General features: G+C 39.8%; 1 protein-coding gene and 1 long non-coding RNA gene across 5 annotated transcripts in view; one reads left to right on the forward strand and one right to left on the reverse strand.

The window, feature by feature from the left end:
* The window catches only part of THSD4 (thrombospondin type 1 domain containing 4), a 702,916-nt gene that overhangs the window by 411,804 nt on the left and 272,365 nt on the right, over nt 1-18,747 (forward strand). Inside the window, exon 1 of one of the 3 annotated variants that reach the window (XM_019477616.2) lies at nt 2,539-2,734. The exons of the other annotated variants lie outside the window; for them this stretch is intronic. Within the exon in view, the coding sequence (XP_019333161.1) occupies nt 2,663-2,734 (72 nt within the window). The 5' untranslated portion in view covers nt 2,539-2,662. Of the gene's footprint in view, nt 1-2,538; nt 2,735-18,747 lie in introns of those variants that run through there. 3 annotated transcript variants of the gene reach the window in all.
* LOC132244003 (uncharacterized) lies at nt 1,361-4,331 on the reverse strand. Of its 2 annotated transcripts, none has more exons than XR_009455632.1 (2): nt 4,205-4,331; nt 1,361-1,607 (listed from the first exon to the last, which is right to left on the reverse strand). It is a non-coding gene; the product is annotated as an uncharacterized LOC132244003 (long non-coding RNA). The 2 variants fall into 2 exon arrangements; XR_009455633.1 differs by lacking the exon at nt 4,205-4,331 and adding an exon at nt 2,487-2,563.

Below are 18,747 nucleotides of genomic sequence, written 5' to 3' on the forward strand. Positions count from 1 at the left end.
CTTTTACACTTTCCTTTGGGAGTTCCTGGATCCAACCCTGGAAGAGACACCTGCGTAGTGCGGGTTTTGTTATCACAGACACTGGTTGTGAATGTGTCTTTTTGCTTATATAGTTCTGCCACCAGAACTTGTAGTGTAGACAAGGGCTTAACAATTAATCAATTCCCTGTTATTAATAACTACTCTGACTCAGCCAAGGATGGATCTGAGTAGGCTATGGTCTGTCGGCACATAGGCTTGGCAGAGGGGAGGGCCTGAGTCTATGGAAATGCCCATCTAAAAGAGGGCTGTGCAGGGATGATGATGGGTATGATACTTTTAAAAAAAAAATCACTTGTGATATAAATGATTTGATGTGATGTCACATCTCTGTTACCTGTCCACTAGATGGAGGGGCCAATCCATTTTTAGCTATGCTATTGGATGGCGGGTAGGTCAGTGCAGTAGCTGAAGAGAAAATAACTACTGGCTTTAAATGAGCCAAATTCCCATTGATTTCAGTGGAAGTTTTGGTCAATTGAAAACACTGTAATTTGACCTGTGCCAGTAATAGGAATGCTGGTACTCTGTACCCTTTTAGTAGAAGCAATATTTATTTAAAATTCTGCAAGCTTCCTATTACATAACCGTACTTAGTTGTTACTTGGACATGAGTCTGAAAATTAAAGAAAGGAAGCCAAATATGCAAAGCTCTCCTTTTTAGGGTAGTGAGAGGAAAGGATGGTTTTGAAGTTAAATGTCAAACAAAATATAATAAATAAAAATCTGAGAAAGCATTCTCACTCCAAATGTCTGAATGTATTACAAAACATAAGCATTCAAATATGAAATTACAGAATTGCAAACTCAAAGAACTCAAAAATTGTAAACTAGACTCCAAAAATCAAGAGATTTTCATAGAAAAATAATTTTTGTTTTCTTTTTCTTTGCATTCTGGGTCTGAGGTGCCTTTAGGTCATGTTTTTGAGCTGCCTTCTGCAACCAGAGTAGTAGAAATATATTATGTATATTAAAGGTGAGATTCTTGCATAATCTTGACTTCAGGAGTCATGGTGTTAAAAAAAAATCCCTCAACTTCTTTGATAAAATCCTTCGAGTTGGCAACAATGAAGTTAAGAGAAATTTAAAAGTAAAATGAGGAAGGGAAGGAAAGAAAATATAGAACTAAATCAGTCCCATACATTTTTAAATGTAATGAAAATTGTTCTGTCCTGCTGTTCAGTATGATGCATTTCAGTCAGCATGCCTTTAGAGCAGTGCTTTTCATGTTTCACAAATATAGCTATATTGTTTAGCTTTGCAAAAAAAAAAAGTGTCCTCTGCACAGACATGTCCAAGGAAAGGGGAGCGCTCCATCCTGTAAGTCTCTTGCTCTGCATTTTTATTTCAGTTTCCAAGACAGAAACATAGTGGTCTGTTTAGCACAGTTAATACTACAACTATGTACTGTGCTGCTTATACTGTTTTTACTATTTTCTTGAAAATTGACATACCCACTAAAACAAAACAAATTACTTCCCCATGTTGCTCGTGTCTTTGAAGGTTTGTAATTTCTGATCACTTGGCTTAGGCAACTCTAGGATTTGAAGAGATAGTGTTTCTTTTATCTGTAAATACATGAAAACAAGAGAGATTGCCTTTTAGAATACCAGTTAATGTTTCATTTCCTGCAAATAGCTGAGCCCCTTCTAAGGGGTAATGAGCACCCCAACTCCTCTGGGCTATAAGTGAGAACTGGAGTATGTTGACGGAGTCCCTTGCAGCAGTGGTTCTCAACCTTTTCTGTACCAGGACCCATTTGCAAACATCGATGGCCAGTCTTGACCCAGTGCCCCCAGTATGTGGTGCAGGGTGTGTGTATGGGGCAGGGGGGACCCAACCAGCTCCTTGCAGGCTGGAACTCTGCCAGCCTGCAAGGGAAAAGCCATGGTTCCCCATGTTTTTCTCCTTTACAGTTTTAAAGTTTGTTGATCCATTTTTAAAGTTTGTTTGCGACCCTTTCATATATTCTTGTGACCCACTTTTGGGCCGTGCCCCATGGGTTGGGAAACGCTGCCTCGCAGGACCGTATAATGACTGTAACGTTGTGCTGATGTCAGCCTGTTTGTAAACTGCAGTGTTACATTTAGTTTTCTGGAATAGTGTTTAGCTGATTTATTTGCTATAAACTTTTTTAATAAAAGAGGTGCTGCAGCTTTAAGTAGCTCCTGCTGTCTAACCATCTACAGGCATCTTTTGCGAGCTGTTTTAGCCTCTGTTTCTCCAATCATGCCTGCTTAAGTCAATAAGGTATTGACAAGCCTCCTCGTGCATTAAAGCTTACCTTTTAGCTTGTTCCATGAACCAGAGCAGATGCATAACTTGGCATTGACCATTTCTGTCCCTCCCCTTCTTTGCCTTATACTAACTACAGCCCCCCAGTCATTGCTGACTTGAGCCCCCTCCCCCCAGCAGGGAGAAGTCATTACATGAAGAGATCAGCTTACCAGTTGTCTTCAGAGCAGGGGCTGAGAGCAAAGCTCTTGGTAGTACAGGGAGTGAGAGAGTGAGTAGTGCCTAGCAGAAGTGCAGGGCTCTGATACTGAGACACAAGTGCATCTGCTAGCTGTTAGGACTTGGCAGAGGGATTTCTCCTCTAGGGTAGCTCTAACTTTGGGTAATAATGTTTGTCAGCTACCTGATACTAACATTGCTCTACTCTCAAACAACAGTGTTAGCAAGACCTGGGGGAGAGGTAAGCCAAGTATAATGTCTTGTCAAAAATTATTGTCTTGTCAGAGCTGCACTTCCTCGTCTATCTATCAAGAGGGATTGTAAATGGTTTTTGTTGTATAAGACATTTTAGAATTGCATGGTCTGCTACTGTATAAAAATAGTTGTTTAGTGTGCAAAAAGCCTTTTAGCTGGTAAAATAAGTTTGTCAACTGCTGAAAGCCAGCTTCATTTTATTTGCCACACAAAAGGTACATCATGCTTTCTGTGAGATACCAGTATAGTTTGTGGATTGTTTTCTAATGTATACAGAAATAAAATACTGTTTACAGCAGTATGTGGTGTGATGCAATACAATACAATGTTGCATTTAAGTTTTTTGTAGGAAAGGTGCAGGACCAAAAAGTTTTTACTTGTGTTTTTTCATTTGGTGCTTAAGAATGTTCTGTATTGCATGCGCACACATGCAGTGTATGTGTGCATGCGCACATGCAATGTGTGTGTGTATATAAAAACAGCGTCTTCATTCAGTGTGTGGGGATTATTAAAATAGAGGCAGACAAAACTACAGTACATGTTTTAGAATATAGGTAGCAACAGTAAAGAGTGATTCTGGGGTATTCCCATTAATATGGGAATTTCAAGTGATGGAATGAAAGTAATTTTTAACATTTGAGGTTGCTAATCCAGTTCCTAAGTGCAGTTTTCCAGATTGTGGCTTATATCAGAGTACTTTTTCATCAAGCCCTTATTTTATCCTGGAGGGGAAAAATTTAACTAATCATTTTCCATTTAGGAAAGAATTTAGCTGACATAATTATATAGACATGAAAATGCATATTAGTGAATTTGCCAGCAAAATACATTCTTTAAACATTTGATAATCTTTTCCTTACATCCCTACCTGAAATGTAATGCATATTTACATATTTTAATAATAATATGGAATAAATGGATAATGCTATCTATGCTTTAATATGCCTTTTCTTCTCTGAATATGTCAACAGTATGCAAGAAAGCTAAATGAAAAGTAAATCTTCTGAAGGTTGGTGATTCTGCTTTAGAGCTCTGCCTTTTGTTAGTCTTGTCAGAAGTTTCTAATAGCCTTGTATAAAGCCCAGAGCAATTACTTTCCCTGCTTAAAGAAAGTGGAAGTGAACTGAAAACACATCTGAGTCAAAAGCTGCTAGGCTGAAGCTTAGTATAGCTCCTACCTTTAGAGGGTGCATTTTAAGAATGTTTAAAAAACCAGAAACATAATGGACGCCATTCCAGAAACAACGTCTGCTTTAATGAAATCTTGTGTTATGAAATGCAGTCTTTGATCTAATTAAAAGAAAGTAAGGAAAAGTTTTAAACAGAGGATAAGGGAATTTAAATGGGCCGATGATCAGAGTAACTGGAAGCTGATCATTGCCCTCTAGTTGTCACTCAAGTTTTTACGCCCCAGTTGATTGTTATTTAGCAAAAGAAAAATAATAGATGGACTCACCTTACTTAGACTGAGGGACTTTAAAAATGTGTGGTGGCTCATATGGAAAATATTTCTGTCACCACTGCATGCACATGTGGTCTTCAGAGATCCATATAAAGAGCAAATTGAGAGCAGCAGCCGTGTTGCCTGCCAATTATCGTTGTGAGTGAGTAGAATAAAAGCAATTCTGTGTTCTTACCTGGAAATGAATTTCTGCAGTAGGAGTGCAATGTGGAATATTTTAGCACTGTAATGTATTTGCCAAATAGTTAAAACTCTACTGCTCTCTTTAGTTCCTCAGCTAACACAGCAGCCTAAATATGAAACAAGGAATAGGGCTTTATCACTGAAACCTGGGACCTATGAGCTTTTCTATATTTAATGAGCAGGCTTCTTTCTTTTAATTTATTAATGGGCCTAATTGTGAAAATTCTATACCTAAAATACAGAGTGTTTCATGGAGGTGCAGCAAATCCTTTGCACATGTGTTGTCAGAGCCCACTTTTGCATAATCTTCAGCATTTTTCCTACATCAGCAATAGTATCTTGGCTACATAAATACTGTTTCTTTAGGAAATTAATCAATTAGGATTTTTCCCTTGGTGGACAGGCAGTGAACTAAACGGGGGAAATAAGTGAGAAGCTATATCTAGAAAAAATCAGAACAGCGCTATATTTCTGGCTAAAGTGTTCTATTTTCTTCCCAGAATGTTTTTGTTTTTATTGATTTAGAGGTATACGTAGTATATAAAGTTGTGCTCATGAAAATGCTGGCATTCTATGCTTTATGAAGTTATCGAGCGTTTCTTTTCTTGCCAGTTTGTTCTCTCTTGCATTTTAATGCTTGCTGTTTGTGTATTCAAGTAACATAAAAAAATGAAAATCCAGTTGTTAGTTTCCAATTTAAGTCTTGAAGAATTCCTATTGCTATTTGTTGTGTTAAGTTTTGCTTTTCTTTAGTCATTGGGGTGGGGAGTAGCTAAACATGATGTCTGTTAAATGGCATTGCATGAGATTTTTTTCCCTGATCCAGAGGACAGTGTGGAGGAGTAACCTTGCAATTTGCCCCATATTCAGTTGCTGCAGCGAAGGCCCTTTTTTGGTACTGTGTGTAGGGAAGATGCAATATTCTTCACCCATGGCTGGATGCTCAGACTGTTAACTCCTCCTGATCCAGCCTTTTTAGAGGTCAGAGTTCAGATTCCTTCTCTCCAGGGTGTCCAGGAACAGTTGTCCCCATGAACAGACTGTCCATCTACTTCTGGTGGCTGACAAAGAAATACAGTTTATTTGGCATCAGGTAGAAAATAATAAGAAAACCACAAAACTGAAGTAAAGCTATGTTAAATGGATCTGAGTTTAACTACAAAAAGTTTAGCACTGATCTCTTAGGTTCAAAACAATGATAAAATGAGAGGTTTATTTTCCCCTCAATGTACTATTTTTATGAGTTGTGTCACAGTTTCCAATATGAGCCTTCTAAAAGTTTTACCCTGTGACTGGAAGTCTTTGCCTCTCCTCTAGAGCCAGAATGTCATGTTTCAGCAAGGTATCTTATCCTGAGATAACTTCATGTGTAACTGAGAGATTCTCTTCTCTAATAATCTTCTTGATGGAGTTTGTTTGCCCATGTCTTAAATCAGCATGTTCTATATTACCTCATCCCTTAGTTCAGACTTCATCACACAACTACATCACAGCTGATTAAAGTCATTATTCTTCCACTTATAAATACACAGACTTTTAAATGTTCCTCTTGCAGTTTATATGATGCATATGTGTATCAAGAACCAGAAGATTCTTATGGACCGCTACAAGGGATGAGTCTCCTTCGCTGAATATTTGGAACATGCCCTCCCTTTCCATTGTGATGGTTTCTTTTGGCATATGAAGGCCAGACTGTTACCCTTACTCTCAGTATGAGATGCTCTACTCCTTGAATTAGTTTTATTGTATGCAGCAGCAATGGGTGAAATTATGTGTATTTCATAAATCACCTATCCTGGCTTCCTTAGCAACTTCTTATCCAAGCTTCTGTCTCACAAAACCAAAGCCAGTTTGTAAACATTTAAAATTGCTCCATTTTCTGTTTATATTTTTTCAATTTACATTTTTATTCTGTGTGTCTGACAAAAAAATTGGTACAATTTATGAAAAATCTGGAAGAAAACTAGCTTCAAATATAAAACAAACATTGACTTCATCGTGCTTGTGTGGTAAATTAACTTTTTATAAGAGTACATTAATAGTTCAATTTTCAATGGATTTAAATGGGTGGAAACAGGCTTGCAGAGTTTGACCCTGAATTCTTTTCAGCTCTGTGATAACATTATGTCCAGATAAAGGATTTTTTTTAAACCTTCATTCTCTGCAGTATGTGAATTTGTTGAAGAAGCAGAATTTTTATTCACATATTTTGCTATGGGATTTAGCATGAAGCACAGGAAATATGTAACCACATCCTTAAAGTATAATTTCATCAGCTATCTGTTCATCCTAAATATAACAAGTTTTATAGTTACTGGCTAAGTGTGAAATTATCTGCTCTCTAAATTTAGGACTGGAGGGATGAAAATAGCGAGACGAACCTGCTGAAGTGAGTAGAATTGATATAACTATATCACTGGCTTCTGAGTGATCAGAAAATCCACTGTGTGAACTGTACCTGTTTCAGTTTGCTAGTTTTGCTGAGCAGCATAAGGCTTGTGATAATGAAATTACAACGAATTTCTAGGTTGCAAAATCAGAAGCAAATCTGTAGACATGCAAATAAAGTTCCTAGCATCAGTTTCAATGGGATTTTTGTTATCTCTGCCATTATTCCTGGAAAACATGGCTGCAAAGAGACATTGCATTTATCCCAGGATAAGCCATGTTATCCTGAGACTAAGTGCAATCATACAGACATCTCTGACTGTTGTCCCAGGGTAAATCCTAACAAAGTTTCCCAGATAGGAGGTAGTAACAGTTTATCCTGGGATACTGCAACACACATGGGTGATGTGTGTGTATATGCCAGTCCCAGGATATTTTTTTTCTAAGACAAAAACACAACTTATCCAGGGACAATGCAATGTCTATTCCTAGCCGATAGTTGGAGAAGATCTTGTCTAATGCTTATAGGTAAAGCCACTTCCATGTGACCCTAAGAATCAGGGCAGAAGTGCCAGCATTTTTCAGTGTTTCTCCAAATGTGAACAGAGGCATTTGGAGAAGTTGAAAGGAAAAATAAGTTTGCCCTTACCCTGTAAACTCCCAGTACTGACTCATTTGCTGAGACCATCACTCTTGAAGATATGGGTATTTGTTTTGTGAGTGGCCAACATATTTAGCAGGCCAGATAGCTTGCTACACCAATTAAGTCACTGACAGTGCTCAAAAGTTTTAGTTCAGCTGTTTGTTCAAACCATGGAAATTTTTCACTTAGTCAAGGGCAGTGATTGCCAAACACAGTGTCATGGCACCCAGGGGTGTCAGCAGAATCTTTGCAGGGTGCCTTGAAGTGTGAAGAGATAAGATAAGAGCAGGCTTATGCTTGTCCCTGGGTGATCGATACCCCATTCCTGCTACCCAGCCTCTTTGCAAGGAGGTAAGCTGTGTAATATATGAATTAGTTTTTGAAATTGGGTGCCAGTTCATAAAAGTTATGGAGGGGTTCCCCAAGTCCAGTGAGGGGTGCCTCAAGGTCAGAAAAGCTAAGAACCACTGATCTAGGTAGAACTTTAGCATGTGTATTCCCTTTTCTGGCCAGAAGCAGGAAGTACAAAGATGCATTAAGATACATATGTTTAAAGACTGCCCATATTTTCCCCACAATAAAAAAACTCTGTGTTTTAAATTAAGGCCAAAGATGTGTGACAATTCCTACTAATCTATACAGTCTTCTGTTCTTTAGTCACCTTCACTTCCACCCTAATACAGACCTGAAATCCACAATTCCAGATTGTAGTTGAGATTTTGAATCCTTTGCTGGGCAGGGCAGTGAGAACAAATCTCTTAATGTCCTTTTAAAAAATACTATCTTCAGGGTTTGTATAGCCTGTGTAGCATTCTTCTTTGGCTGACGGTTCTTTTTTTGAGGTCAGCCAAAGAGTACTGCTGATGCCAGTATTGTGACTCACTTTCCATAAGGTAGAATACAAATGGTGCATTCCCTCACTGATCTGAGAAGTGGACCATTTGTGCATGAAAAGAACCCCATAAACAACTTCAGACTGCGGCCTTTTGAAAACTTTTTTTCTGATTGACATAATATCAATCAAGAAAGAATGCATCTCTGCTCTAGGAAATATGAGTAAGCCCCCTAACAAACTCCATGGAATCTTCTCAAGTCTCACTAAAAAAGGTGATGTGTTTGTGTCAGGTGCTGCGTCCTTGTGAAAGAACAGTGTTAAGTGCTTAATCAATATGGAAGCAAAAATAGGCTGATACAATTTTAGACTTTGTGTGCTGGTAGCCTGTCACTAAGTAACTGAATCTACACCTTGTTTATTCAGCTTTCTATCTATGGTACACTTGTAGTCCTTATTACTATGCTATCTGAACTTTTTACAATCATCAATGTAATTATTATGCCTCCATAAGATAAGGAAGTCCTGTTATCAAAATATTACAGAGTACTGAGGCAGAGGGACATCCAGTCCAGATACTTAAAAGTATTTAGGCTCCTGATTGCCATTGAAATCATTATTGAGTTATCCACTGAAATAGATGCCTCAATAGGAGATGAGCACCTTATTATCTTTGAGGATCTGGGCCAAACGGACTCACCCAAAATTATTGAGGAAGTCTGTTGGTGGAATAGGGAATACAACCTAAATTCCAGTTACATTATACTAACCCTTAGACCATCCTGCCACCTAGTCTTTTGCCTTGACAACTCAGGGTAAAAGTATGTGTTACACTTAGACCATATTAAATCTTTGGAATGGTAGGCAGTATTAACGTTGGAATGTGCAGTGAGCAGTTAACATGTTAAGGGTTAATACCTTTACTTGCCTGCACAGCTCTGACTTGCGACTAGAGGATTGGTCACCTGGGGTGTAGCCATGACACCTGGGCTCGTTCTCTGCTTTGGATGGTGGGGGCAGGAGGGGACAGGGAGCCATGCATCCTGGGATTCTGGAGGATTGCAGCTTGCTCGTTTTATCTTTGTGGAAGAGACTGAAGTTACCTTAACATGAGCTAGGTAGCATGGCCCAGAGTAAACCCCTGCCTGAAGTGGTGTAGCTTTGAGACACTCGGAGAGCACTTAGCACTAGTAAATGAGCTTTAACCTGTGGATATGTGGATTTTAAGTGCCCTTAGAATGCTTTAAGTGTGATGTGTAACTTCACCCTAATTCATACCATCACATTATTATATTTCAGGCACTTTTTTAACCAGAAAGAGGACAGACTTTATCTAATCTAATAGTTTAGGACCTTCCCATTCCTAAATTCCATTAGGCTATTCTTAACACCAATCCACAAAAAAATCCAAACTCTCTTCCCGCTTTTCTCATTGATTTGCAGTATGACTTTAATTCACTTTACTGTTCATTTCCTCAGTTATTCTACCTGTGACATAGGGATAATAGAGTTTTATGCACTCTCCCAAAACTGGGTCCTCCTAATTTGGAGAGGATTGATGTAGGCACATGGCTGCAGTTTCACATAAAATATCATCTCTGTGTTTACACAGTGTGGGAATCTTGCAGAGATATTGTGGATTGGCAACTGAAGAGGACGTTTGAACCTTCCTCACTGTATAACAACTTCTTTGGATTCATGACAAAATTATGTATTCAGCATATCATAAAAGCAGATCGTAATTCAAATATGACAGTAATTGCTGCCATCACAGATGTAGTATTTGAAAACACAGCCCTTCACAGCTAAAAAGAAAACAAGCCTGAAGAGACATGCTGAAGCTGTGAGGGTGCACTTGGTGCACCTAAACGCTACCAAACTGATTAAAGTGAGCAACGACAGAGACCTCCCTTTTGCTTTATCTCAGCTTTAATGCTACTATTAATAAAGCTGTTCCTTGCTGTAGAAACTGTGGGCCTTGTTGCATGTTAATTTGGCACAGCTCCTGGAGCTCTCGGCCCCTGGATTGTCCACACATTCATACATGAAACCAGTTTTAAGCATTCTTTTGGCAGTTTAAAGTTATGCCACTCCAGCCTAGGTTTATCTCTGATCTGTGTTATTTAGCTGGTGTTACATTAACATGTAGCCACTCCAGGTCATGCATTACTATGAACACCCCACTGAGCCCCACTGTCCTTATGGACTAGATTGGAAGCAGTGCCCTCCTCCTCTCCACCCCCTGCTCCCATTCTCCACCAGCCCTGATCAGCCTGCTTCGCCCAGCACTCCAGATGCCTGCTCACCTGGCTTATTTTTGGCTGCTGGTCCTGTCTGCGGTGGGAGGGGTGGCAAGCAGTGAAGGGGAGCTCTCCTGTCCAACCCCTATTGCTGCCATTGCTCTCTGGGCTGCACTCAGCCTGGAGAAAAGTAGGAGCTTGGTGGCAGCAGTGGCAGGGACTGGGAAGTGGGGGTTCACCTTCCCGGCCTGCTCCCACTGTACAACATCAGCAGCTGAAAATAAGCCAGGGGGACCCTGGGGGTAGGGAGGTGACCATGGGAGGAAATCTTGAAGGGCAGGGGGAGGCCATGGGGGCAGGGGGACAGCAGAGAAGTCCAGAATGGCGGGGGGGGGGGGAGGGGGGAGAATTCTTACTTTTCAATCCTCAAGGCCCCTGCTGGCTTGAATGTGTAACTGCTTCAAATTGAGCTAGCACTAATACTGATCAGCATTTGAGCTTCTCAAAGTGCAATGTGTTCCAAGGCACCATGATACAAGCTTTGTATGCTAGAATGCTTTCCAGTCTATAAAGATGTTATTTATGTTGTATCAGAAATAACTCCAAAAAATGCCTTTCATATTTTGTAAATAAGTAAATGATTCCCTCCACATCCCCCCTTCCCCTTTTGCTTTCTTTCATGGTCCATAAGGATCCTTCATTCCTTTCCACGTAGTCACCACTCCTGCATCCCTCCCCTTTCTCCTGTGGGAAGTCCAGGACTGAAATACCATGAGTAGAGCCGTGTTGAGTGAGGGGCACTGGCAGAGAGTTGTTAGGATATTTTCCTAATGGCTCCCAGGCTGAAAGACCAGATCCAAAGCCCACTGAGTTTGAAGGGCTCTAAATCAGGCTTATGCTGAATTTCTTAGTCATACTCTAAGCATATGAAAGGCAGGGAGAGGGTTATAATAATGACTACAATGTTAAACTGCAGCATTGTACTTAGGTTCTATCATAATTCAGTTAAATTCATTAAGACGTTGCCAAATAAATAGCTAAGTTTAATTGGTTAGCTGATTTGATTCTCAACCAAATTTTATAGACTGTTTTTCCAGAAAGCTGTTCTCTGAGAAACCTGTTGGATGACTTACTAAAGACTCATGTTTTAAAGAATTTACCATGAATTTTACACATGGAAATATCATTTTGTCCAGAAACTAATAGTTCAGTAAATGTTATTTTATTGTACTTTGTTATTGGCGCTATTGGTTTACTTGCTTTATTTCAATTTTTAAAAATTTTGTTTTAAAAATAATAATTCACTTAAAAATGCATTAATCAATATTTAGTCTTAACAAGGTAATAGAAATGGTTTTATTTACTCTGGCAAAGCAGGTTAATCTTGAGTAGCAGCAAGCTCCTACGAATGTTAAGATCCAATTCAGACATGCCAACTGTATAAAAGGAGCAATGGAAGGAGGAGGCAGGATATTTTACATAAGGATGCACTGAAAGCTATTCACCTTAAAAAGTACTGCAAAGGCAAAATAACTCATCATAATTATTTTTAAATCTTATAGCTGTTAATACAAATAGTTCTTTCTTCTAAAGAGGCTTTTTCTGGGTTTCCTATCTCTTTATGGAAATGTAAGATTCTGATGTATAATGAGACAGAGGCATGTGTTTTAAACCTCATAAAATGTTTAATTAACAGAATGTAGGTTGTTGTAAACTCCTGGCTGTTGCTTTTAAGTGACATCTCCTTTTATATCAGCTCTCTTATTTAGCAGTTTCATTTCTCTGTGCTTGTATATACAGAACTTTTTATGTTTGTATGTGTGCATGATGTATGTATTTTGAAAGAGACTAAAGAAGACTAGTGTGTTAATGGAATTACCCAGCCTCTTGCCACTTGGACCCTTCTGGAAATGAGATCTGGCAAACAAAAAGACTGCTTAATAACCAAATAAACACCCTGCTGTTAATGTCAAGAGTGTAATTTGCTGCAAGCTTTCCTGCAGGTACAGCTCTATAGCTGTATTACTAACAATACTCATCGGGCTGCAGATAAGAGTTTGTGGTTTAGGGTTTGGAGGGAGTTAAGCAGTGATCAAAAAGTTAAAGCAACATTTTTTGCATTGTTAAAAGATAGTGTACAGGAGAGGGATTGGCATATCTGAATCTTCCTCATCAGTACAGGATTTGCAGTTTTCTTCATTGTCTTTCATATCACTCACTCCTCTTTCCTGCCAAAAGAACAGCAGCAGGGATCAAACGTCATCCTCTGCTATGTTTAGGACCCAAAGGCACCAACATGGCAATTATATCATTGACAGCCCCTACCTTGCTTCTCTTTAATGACCCTTTTTAAATGAGACATGAAAGTGGAGCATGGGAGAGCATTAAATTAAAAGGTCTGTCTGTCTGTGTGACTGCCTGAAGCTATTAATCTGGGTTTTTCTGAGGGGAGACAAGTATTATTTTTCCTGGGAGTGTGGGTTTGGAGGTAGGGTATATCAGGGGACAGAGTTTCTTAAAGAGTTCTACACCCCTCTCCCTTACAGACTTTTTGGCTGAAGCAGGTGAGTTTTGATCCTTCAGCCTTGCAAAAGATTTCAGTAAGAATACTATTTTTAGGTTACTGTATTTTTTGTCAGATTTCTACCAAAAAGTTAGGCTTTCATTGAAAATCTGCAAACCTCTGAAGTGTTCAGTTTAAATATAAAAGCCTTTTGTTTTAACCAAAATATTGCTTGATATTTATATAAGAAAAACTCCCATAGTTTAGGCTAGTATAAAAAGATTTAATTTAAAAAAATAAGGATTTTCAATAAACACCCATTTTTGGAGAAGAAAAATTTAACTGAAATTTGTATTGAAAATCTCTAGTATTTAATTGGTCACAAATAAGGGATATTAAAAAGCTTGGCTATTTGGTGTTTCAATACATGGTCATTTCCTGGCTCTTTGAAGATTAAAAGTATAAAAACAATGGCAAAAGCATGTAGGAATGCTATATTTTAATCCCAAACAATAGATTTATCAGGGGAATTTACCTCTCTAAATAAAGCGTTTTTATTTCTCTCCTTTTTTTTTTCAGTATTTTTTTTCCTTTATTACATTATACTCCTTAACTGAAACTTGTGTAGGAGTTGTAAGTGGGTGAAGAATTTTTGAAGAAAGCAAGAAAGTTCTTAAAGATGAGCTCTTAGGCAAGTATTAGGTAACACTGCTATATCAGTTGCATTGGTATGTTTATTATTCTATTAAACTAATCTACATTCAAGTTTGGAAATCAGTAATAAAATGTAACTGTTACAGAGACAATAGACTCCTCTATATAAGCATTCAGTAGGTGGGAAATATATTAACTCTACATGAATAGAACATTTCAAACAGATGTTCTGGGCTCATGCTTGTAGGTACTTGAAAACTGAGATTTATTTCAGTTCTCAAATGAGCAGGTGATACTGAAGTATTCTAGCCAGAGGCACCAAGTGCTGTGATGTGGGCTGTCAGCCAGTGTCCTCCAGAAAAGCGTAAGGACAAAGAATGACTATATAAACTACATTTCTTGTTTCCTCGTTAACTGGGAAATTATGTTAGCTCAACTACTAGAAAGACATGTTTGGCTTATCTGTTAAACTAAAGATGATTTTGTTCAGTGTCTGCTTTAGATGTCTAGATACAGAATACCTTATTCCTTCCCCTCCCCTGCATTTTCAGACACATGGACTATTCTGTTATATGTTAAAGTTACCACCTAATGTAGTGAGTAAGTGAAGTCAAACTTGTAACAAATATTCCTCTAGTTATGGTAACAAATGTACCATCACTGACATGCTTGGTTTCTGATGGAATGATGGCACCAAGAATGACGTAGCAACATAGAAACCCGTAGTTAAAAATGACTCAGGAATTTCACTGTATATTGTCTCTTCAGTCATAGTCACTGCGACGGTAGCATGATACAGGAAGAATTACAAAACTGCTGAGGAAATAGAGAATGGAAGAAAAAGATGGAGAGGCAAGGATTTTTGTAAGTGATATCTTTTATTGGATTAGCTGCATGGTTGGGTTAGTTTTAGACAAGCTTTCAAATGCTGGGCACTCTGGACAGCTCCGAACTGTTGGCCAGGTCCACCAGACCAACTGCTGGGTGTGATCAAAATAGCAAAATCAGAATCATATTCTATCTTTTATTTTTCAGTTTAGTAGTAGTTCTGGAAGAATGCCAAAAATGATAATTGCAGCTTTTAATATTATGCTAACTTTTTGGAGTATAGTTAGTGGAAATTAATATTCAGCGCTATGCCCATAAAATGGCATGGCGATGCTTTGTATGATAGTAATACTAAAGAGTCTCCTCGGTTCTTAGTTCATGAGCCGTCTCGTCTCTATTAGTAAAAGTTAGAAAATGAACAGGCATTGATTGACATAACTCAAAGTACCTTTTACATAACTCTGGCAACATAAAGTGGCTTTAAAGGGACATTAGCGTGAATAAAAAACAAGCTCTGAACCTATCAACTTCTTTTCTTCTTTTTTCTTTGTGTCCTCTCATTCCTGGTAGTAAAACCAGTATTTTTCAATTATTGGTAATAATTGGTAATTACTGAAGTCTTGTCAGTATAATGCCCATATTTTCCATCCCATTTATTGATCTCACTAGTTCTTTAGGTTAATCCTAATTGTGTCACTCCCATTTATTTTGATTTTACTTGAGAAATAAAGGCATTTCTAATCCTTTCTTAATTTTCCCCAGTGGTATTTTTTGGGAAAAAGGGTAACTTACTGTTTGCAAGACAAAATACAATGTTTTGAACAGGTAGAAGTTAACTATCAGGATGCAATATATATTTCCATGTTGTTAGGAGGCAGCATGGCAAGGCTGAAAAGTCCATCATTCCTCGGAAGTGAGGAATGGCGCTTGGTGTAGCTCCAACCTTCTATGCAACTGTTCATCTTCAGATTTGATTGAGAGCAGATGAGATCAAAAGTTAAAATTTGCAGCTGTTTTCACTGCTAAATAATAAGTAGAGAGCTCAAGAAGCAGTATTTAAGTGAAATAGAAACAATTTGGGGCTGGCATGAGAAAATTTCAACACTTACACCAATATGATACACTTTCCACTTGAGCTTGAAGCTGTTTATGTGCTGCATTCAGAAGAAAACTCTGAATGTCCAGCAAGCAAATTAACAATCTGTGGAACTTTCAGACCTCCTATTAAATGACACTACATTTTTGGATGGTGTAATATAGCTGCTAGAAAGTGCTAATGTTTCTGCTTATAGTCAGCAAGGAAATCTCTACTTCATCACCAGTAGCTTGTCAAAAATTCAGGAATCAAGAAATAGGACCGTGCCTGTTGAATACATTTGTTTACTTAAGAAAATTGGCCAAGATTCTTAACAAGGTGAGGTAGGAGATGCATTTCAGGCAAGCAAAAATGAAGAATTACACAAAAGTGAAGAATGAGGGTCCGAATGAGGGCCTGCCATGACCCAGTTGAAGACAAGGGCAACATGCTCATTAACTTTACTTTACCACTCTAAGGGAGAAACAGAACTCGAATGTTTAAAGAGGAGACATCATGGGCCAAATTACTGTGTTGGTGTAATAAAGTGTATTAAAGTGCAAGTTCACCATAATGCACTGTACAGACATGTCTAAATTCTGCTCTGAGGAGACTTAGGTCTGAAAGATTTTAACCAACTATGGATATCTTTCAACAGAGAGAAAGAAATGGGACTCTCTCTTTAGAGTTAGGTGACTGTTGTTACCAGTAACTCCAAAAGCAGTGGAAATTAGGTAGTTACATCCACAGCTTTTCATGGGAAGAAAGCCCTCAGAAGCCTGTTCTTTAAGGAAAAGTGCAGAAGAAGTTTGCAATATAGCATACTACTCTTTTAACACTTGATTCTTCAATTGTTTTTAAAAAGGGAATATTCTACAAGGTGAATAGCAGTACATGGATTGCAGGTGTACTGGGGATGAGCAGTGTGTCTGAAAGAGACTGACTTTGAACATGTGTAGCTGTGCCAAAATAATGTCATTCATTCTTCCTTTTCAGTTTGCAAAATTCCCATCCTGACTATCAGAGCTGAGTATTTTGGGATCCATAACATTGGTGAGGTGAAGCTTTGAGACTGCAGCTTTGTAGAGTTTTATTTACTGCATAATAACAAAACAATACCATTTATCAAGAAAATGTCTCTGAGAATGAATCCCTTGGAATGTATGTAGCAGGTAGCCATGAACCTGCCCATAAAGATATAGGTTAATGAAAAAATACCATGATACCATGGTATTTAAAAGAGATTTTTGATTTGCTTTCTCCTAAATTATAGAAAGGTGGCTTGTGTTTGTACCGCTTTAACTTGTATGATCATTGTCATTTGGAGTTGATTTTCAGTTCCTCTTACGCATCTTATGCAATATGAATGATGGAAAGTCTTTCTTTGCTGAACCAAAGGCTTGTAAAGCACAGTATTTTTCCTGAAAGTCATAACAGCAAAAGTAATATTTTCAAACATTTGCTTAACACTTCCCCCCACCCCCCAAGAAAAACAACCTAAGGTATGTCCTAATAGATTGTGGTGCTTTCTTTGAAATATTAATAATACACTGAAAACATTGAGAAGCTATTGCTTACTATTTAATCATGTACAGAGGGGCAGTGCAAGCCCTTTATACATTTAATCCTTTAAACTATAGCTTTCACAAGAAGATATTTAAGCATAGGGCCAGTATACTGGGCAATTCTTAGCAGGAGGTCTAGATGTCAGTGGAGTTGGAGCTACAAATGTGCAGAACAGAGGGCCCCTCTAGACGTGCACATTTACTGTACACTAACCAAAATTAGTGCGTCTACACATGCACGCCGATACTGTGCAGTAAATATGGCAACTTACATTGACTTGAGTGTAAATTTGATACCTGGACCCGATTAGTTACTGCAAAGTAACACATGTGTAGATGCCTTACTGCACAGTAACACAGTGTGTTTAGGGACTTTAATCCCAAATCAGTCCACATACAGTGTTAATTAGGGTGCACATTTTTTGGGCCAATAATGGCCAATTTTTAACAAGTCATATCGGCTGATACTGATCTGATTGCCAATATGCGGCCCAGCAGCATAGAGAGCACTGTCCAGCTGGAAATCTGTTGTGGGGGACCTCCCTTCTGCCTGCAAGGGGGGAGGGAGGATGTTCGAGGGGGGCAGATTGAGGCCTCCACAGTGAGGGAGGGAGTGGGGCTGGTGCAAGGGCAGGTGCTGGTGCTGCACAGCTGGGGTGGGGAGCAGGACAGAGCTACAGCTCATCTGTGGGGCGTGGGTGCCTCCTGCCACTGCACACACTCCGGGATGGCATAGGGATCATGTGCCCCCCAGATCTGTGTGCGGGGTAAGGGCAGGCTGCAGCTGTGTGCCGGGACTGGGGGGCTCTTCCTGGCAGGGGTGGGGACTGGGCTGAGGTGGGCAGCGGCAGTGCTGCTACAGGGGGCTATGGAAATTTTTGGGGTGGCTGCTGCCCCCCTGTAGCCTGCCTCCCAGTGCTGCCCCTCTCACCCTGAGTGGCAGCCTGCCCTCACCCTGCACTCACCTGCCACTCACCCTGAGCAGCAGCCTGCCCTCACCCTGTGCACAGATCTGGGTGGCACACCTCCCCCATGCCCTCCCAGGGTGTGTGCAGTGGCGGGGGTTCCCCCCCCCCACATCCCCTGGACAAGCTACTCATGACTCCATCCCATGCCCTGCCCTTCCATGGCTGTTCAGTGCCTGCCCCCACCCCAGTGCCAGCTCTACTCCCTCCCTCACAGCAAGGGCCTCAGTCTGCCTGCCTTCCTCTTCCTTACCCCATGCTCCTTTCTCCACCCTGCTGGGCTGTGCTATCCATGGCTCCAGTCTACCTGTACACCGCGGCCCAAGCCTTGCAGATATCATCTTAGGCAGTTAGCTCAATTGTCACATTTACCCATTAGCTGTGGCCCCCAACCCTGGGGACCTTTGGCTTCTGTAAGCCCTGGCCCCATCTCAGGCCCAGTCAGGACCCTGAATTTCTTAGCTTTTCTTGGGCATCCCTTGCAGTGGGCCCCTGGCCCTTTTGACCTTTTGGTCCTGGTGCCAGCATTGACCAGTCAAGTAGCTCAGCAGGGTTTTTGCCTCCTGCCTGCACTTATGTATCGGGGTCCCCCATTCCCGGCTCAGGTGCTCCTGGAAGCATGCCTGGCCCTGCGGAGTCACTCCGCCAGCAGGCTCAGGTG

Source organism: Alligator mississippiensis, chromosome 11 (assembly GCF_030867095.1).
Source record: "Alligator mississippiensis isolate rAllMis1 chromosome 11, rAllMis1, whole genome shotgun sequence".
Lineage (NCBI taxonomy): Eukaryota > Metazoa > Chordata > Crocodylia > Alligatoridae > Alligator > Alligator mississippiensis.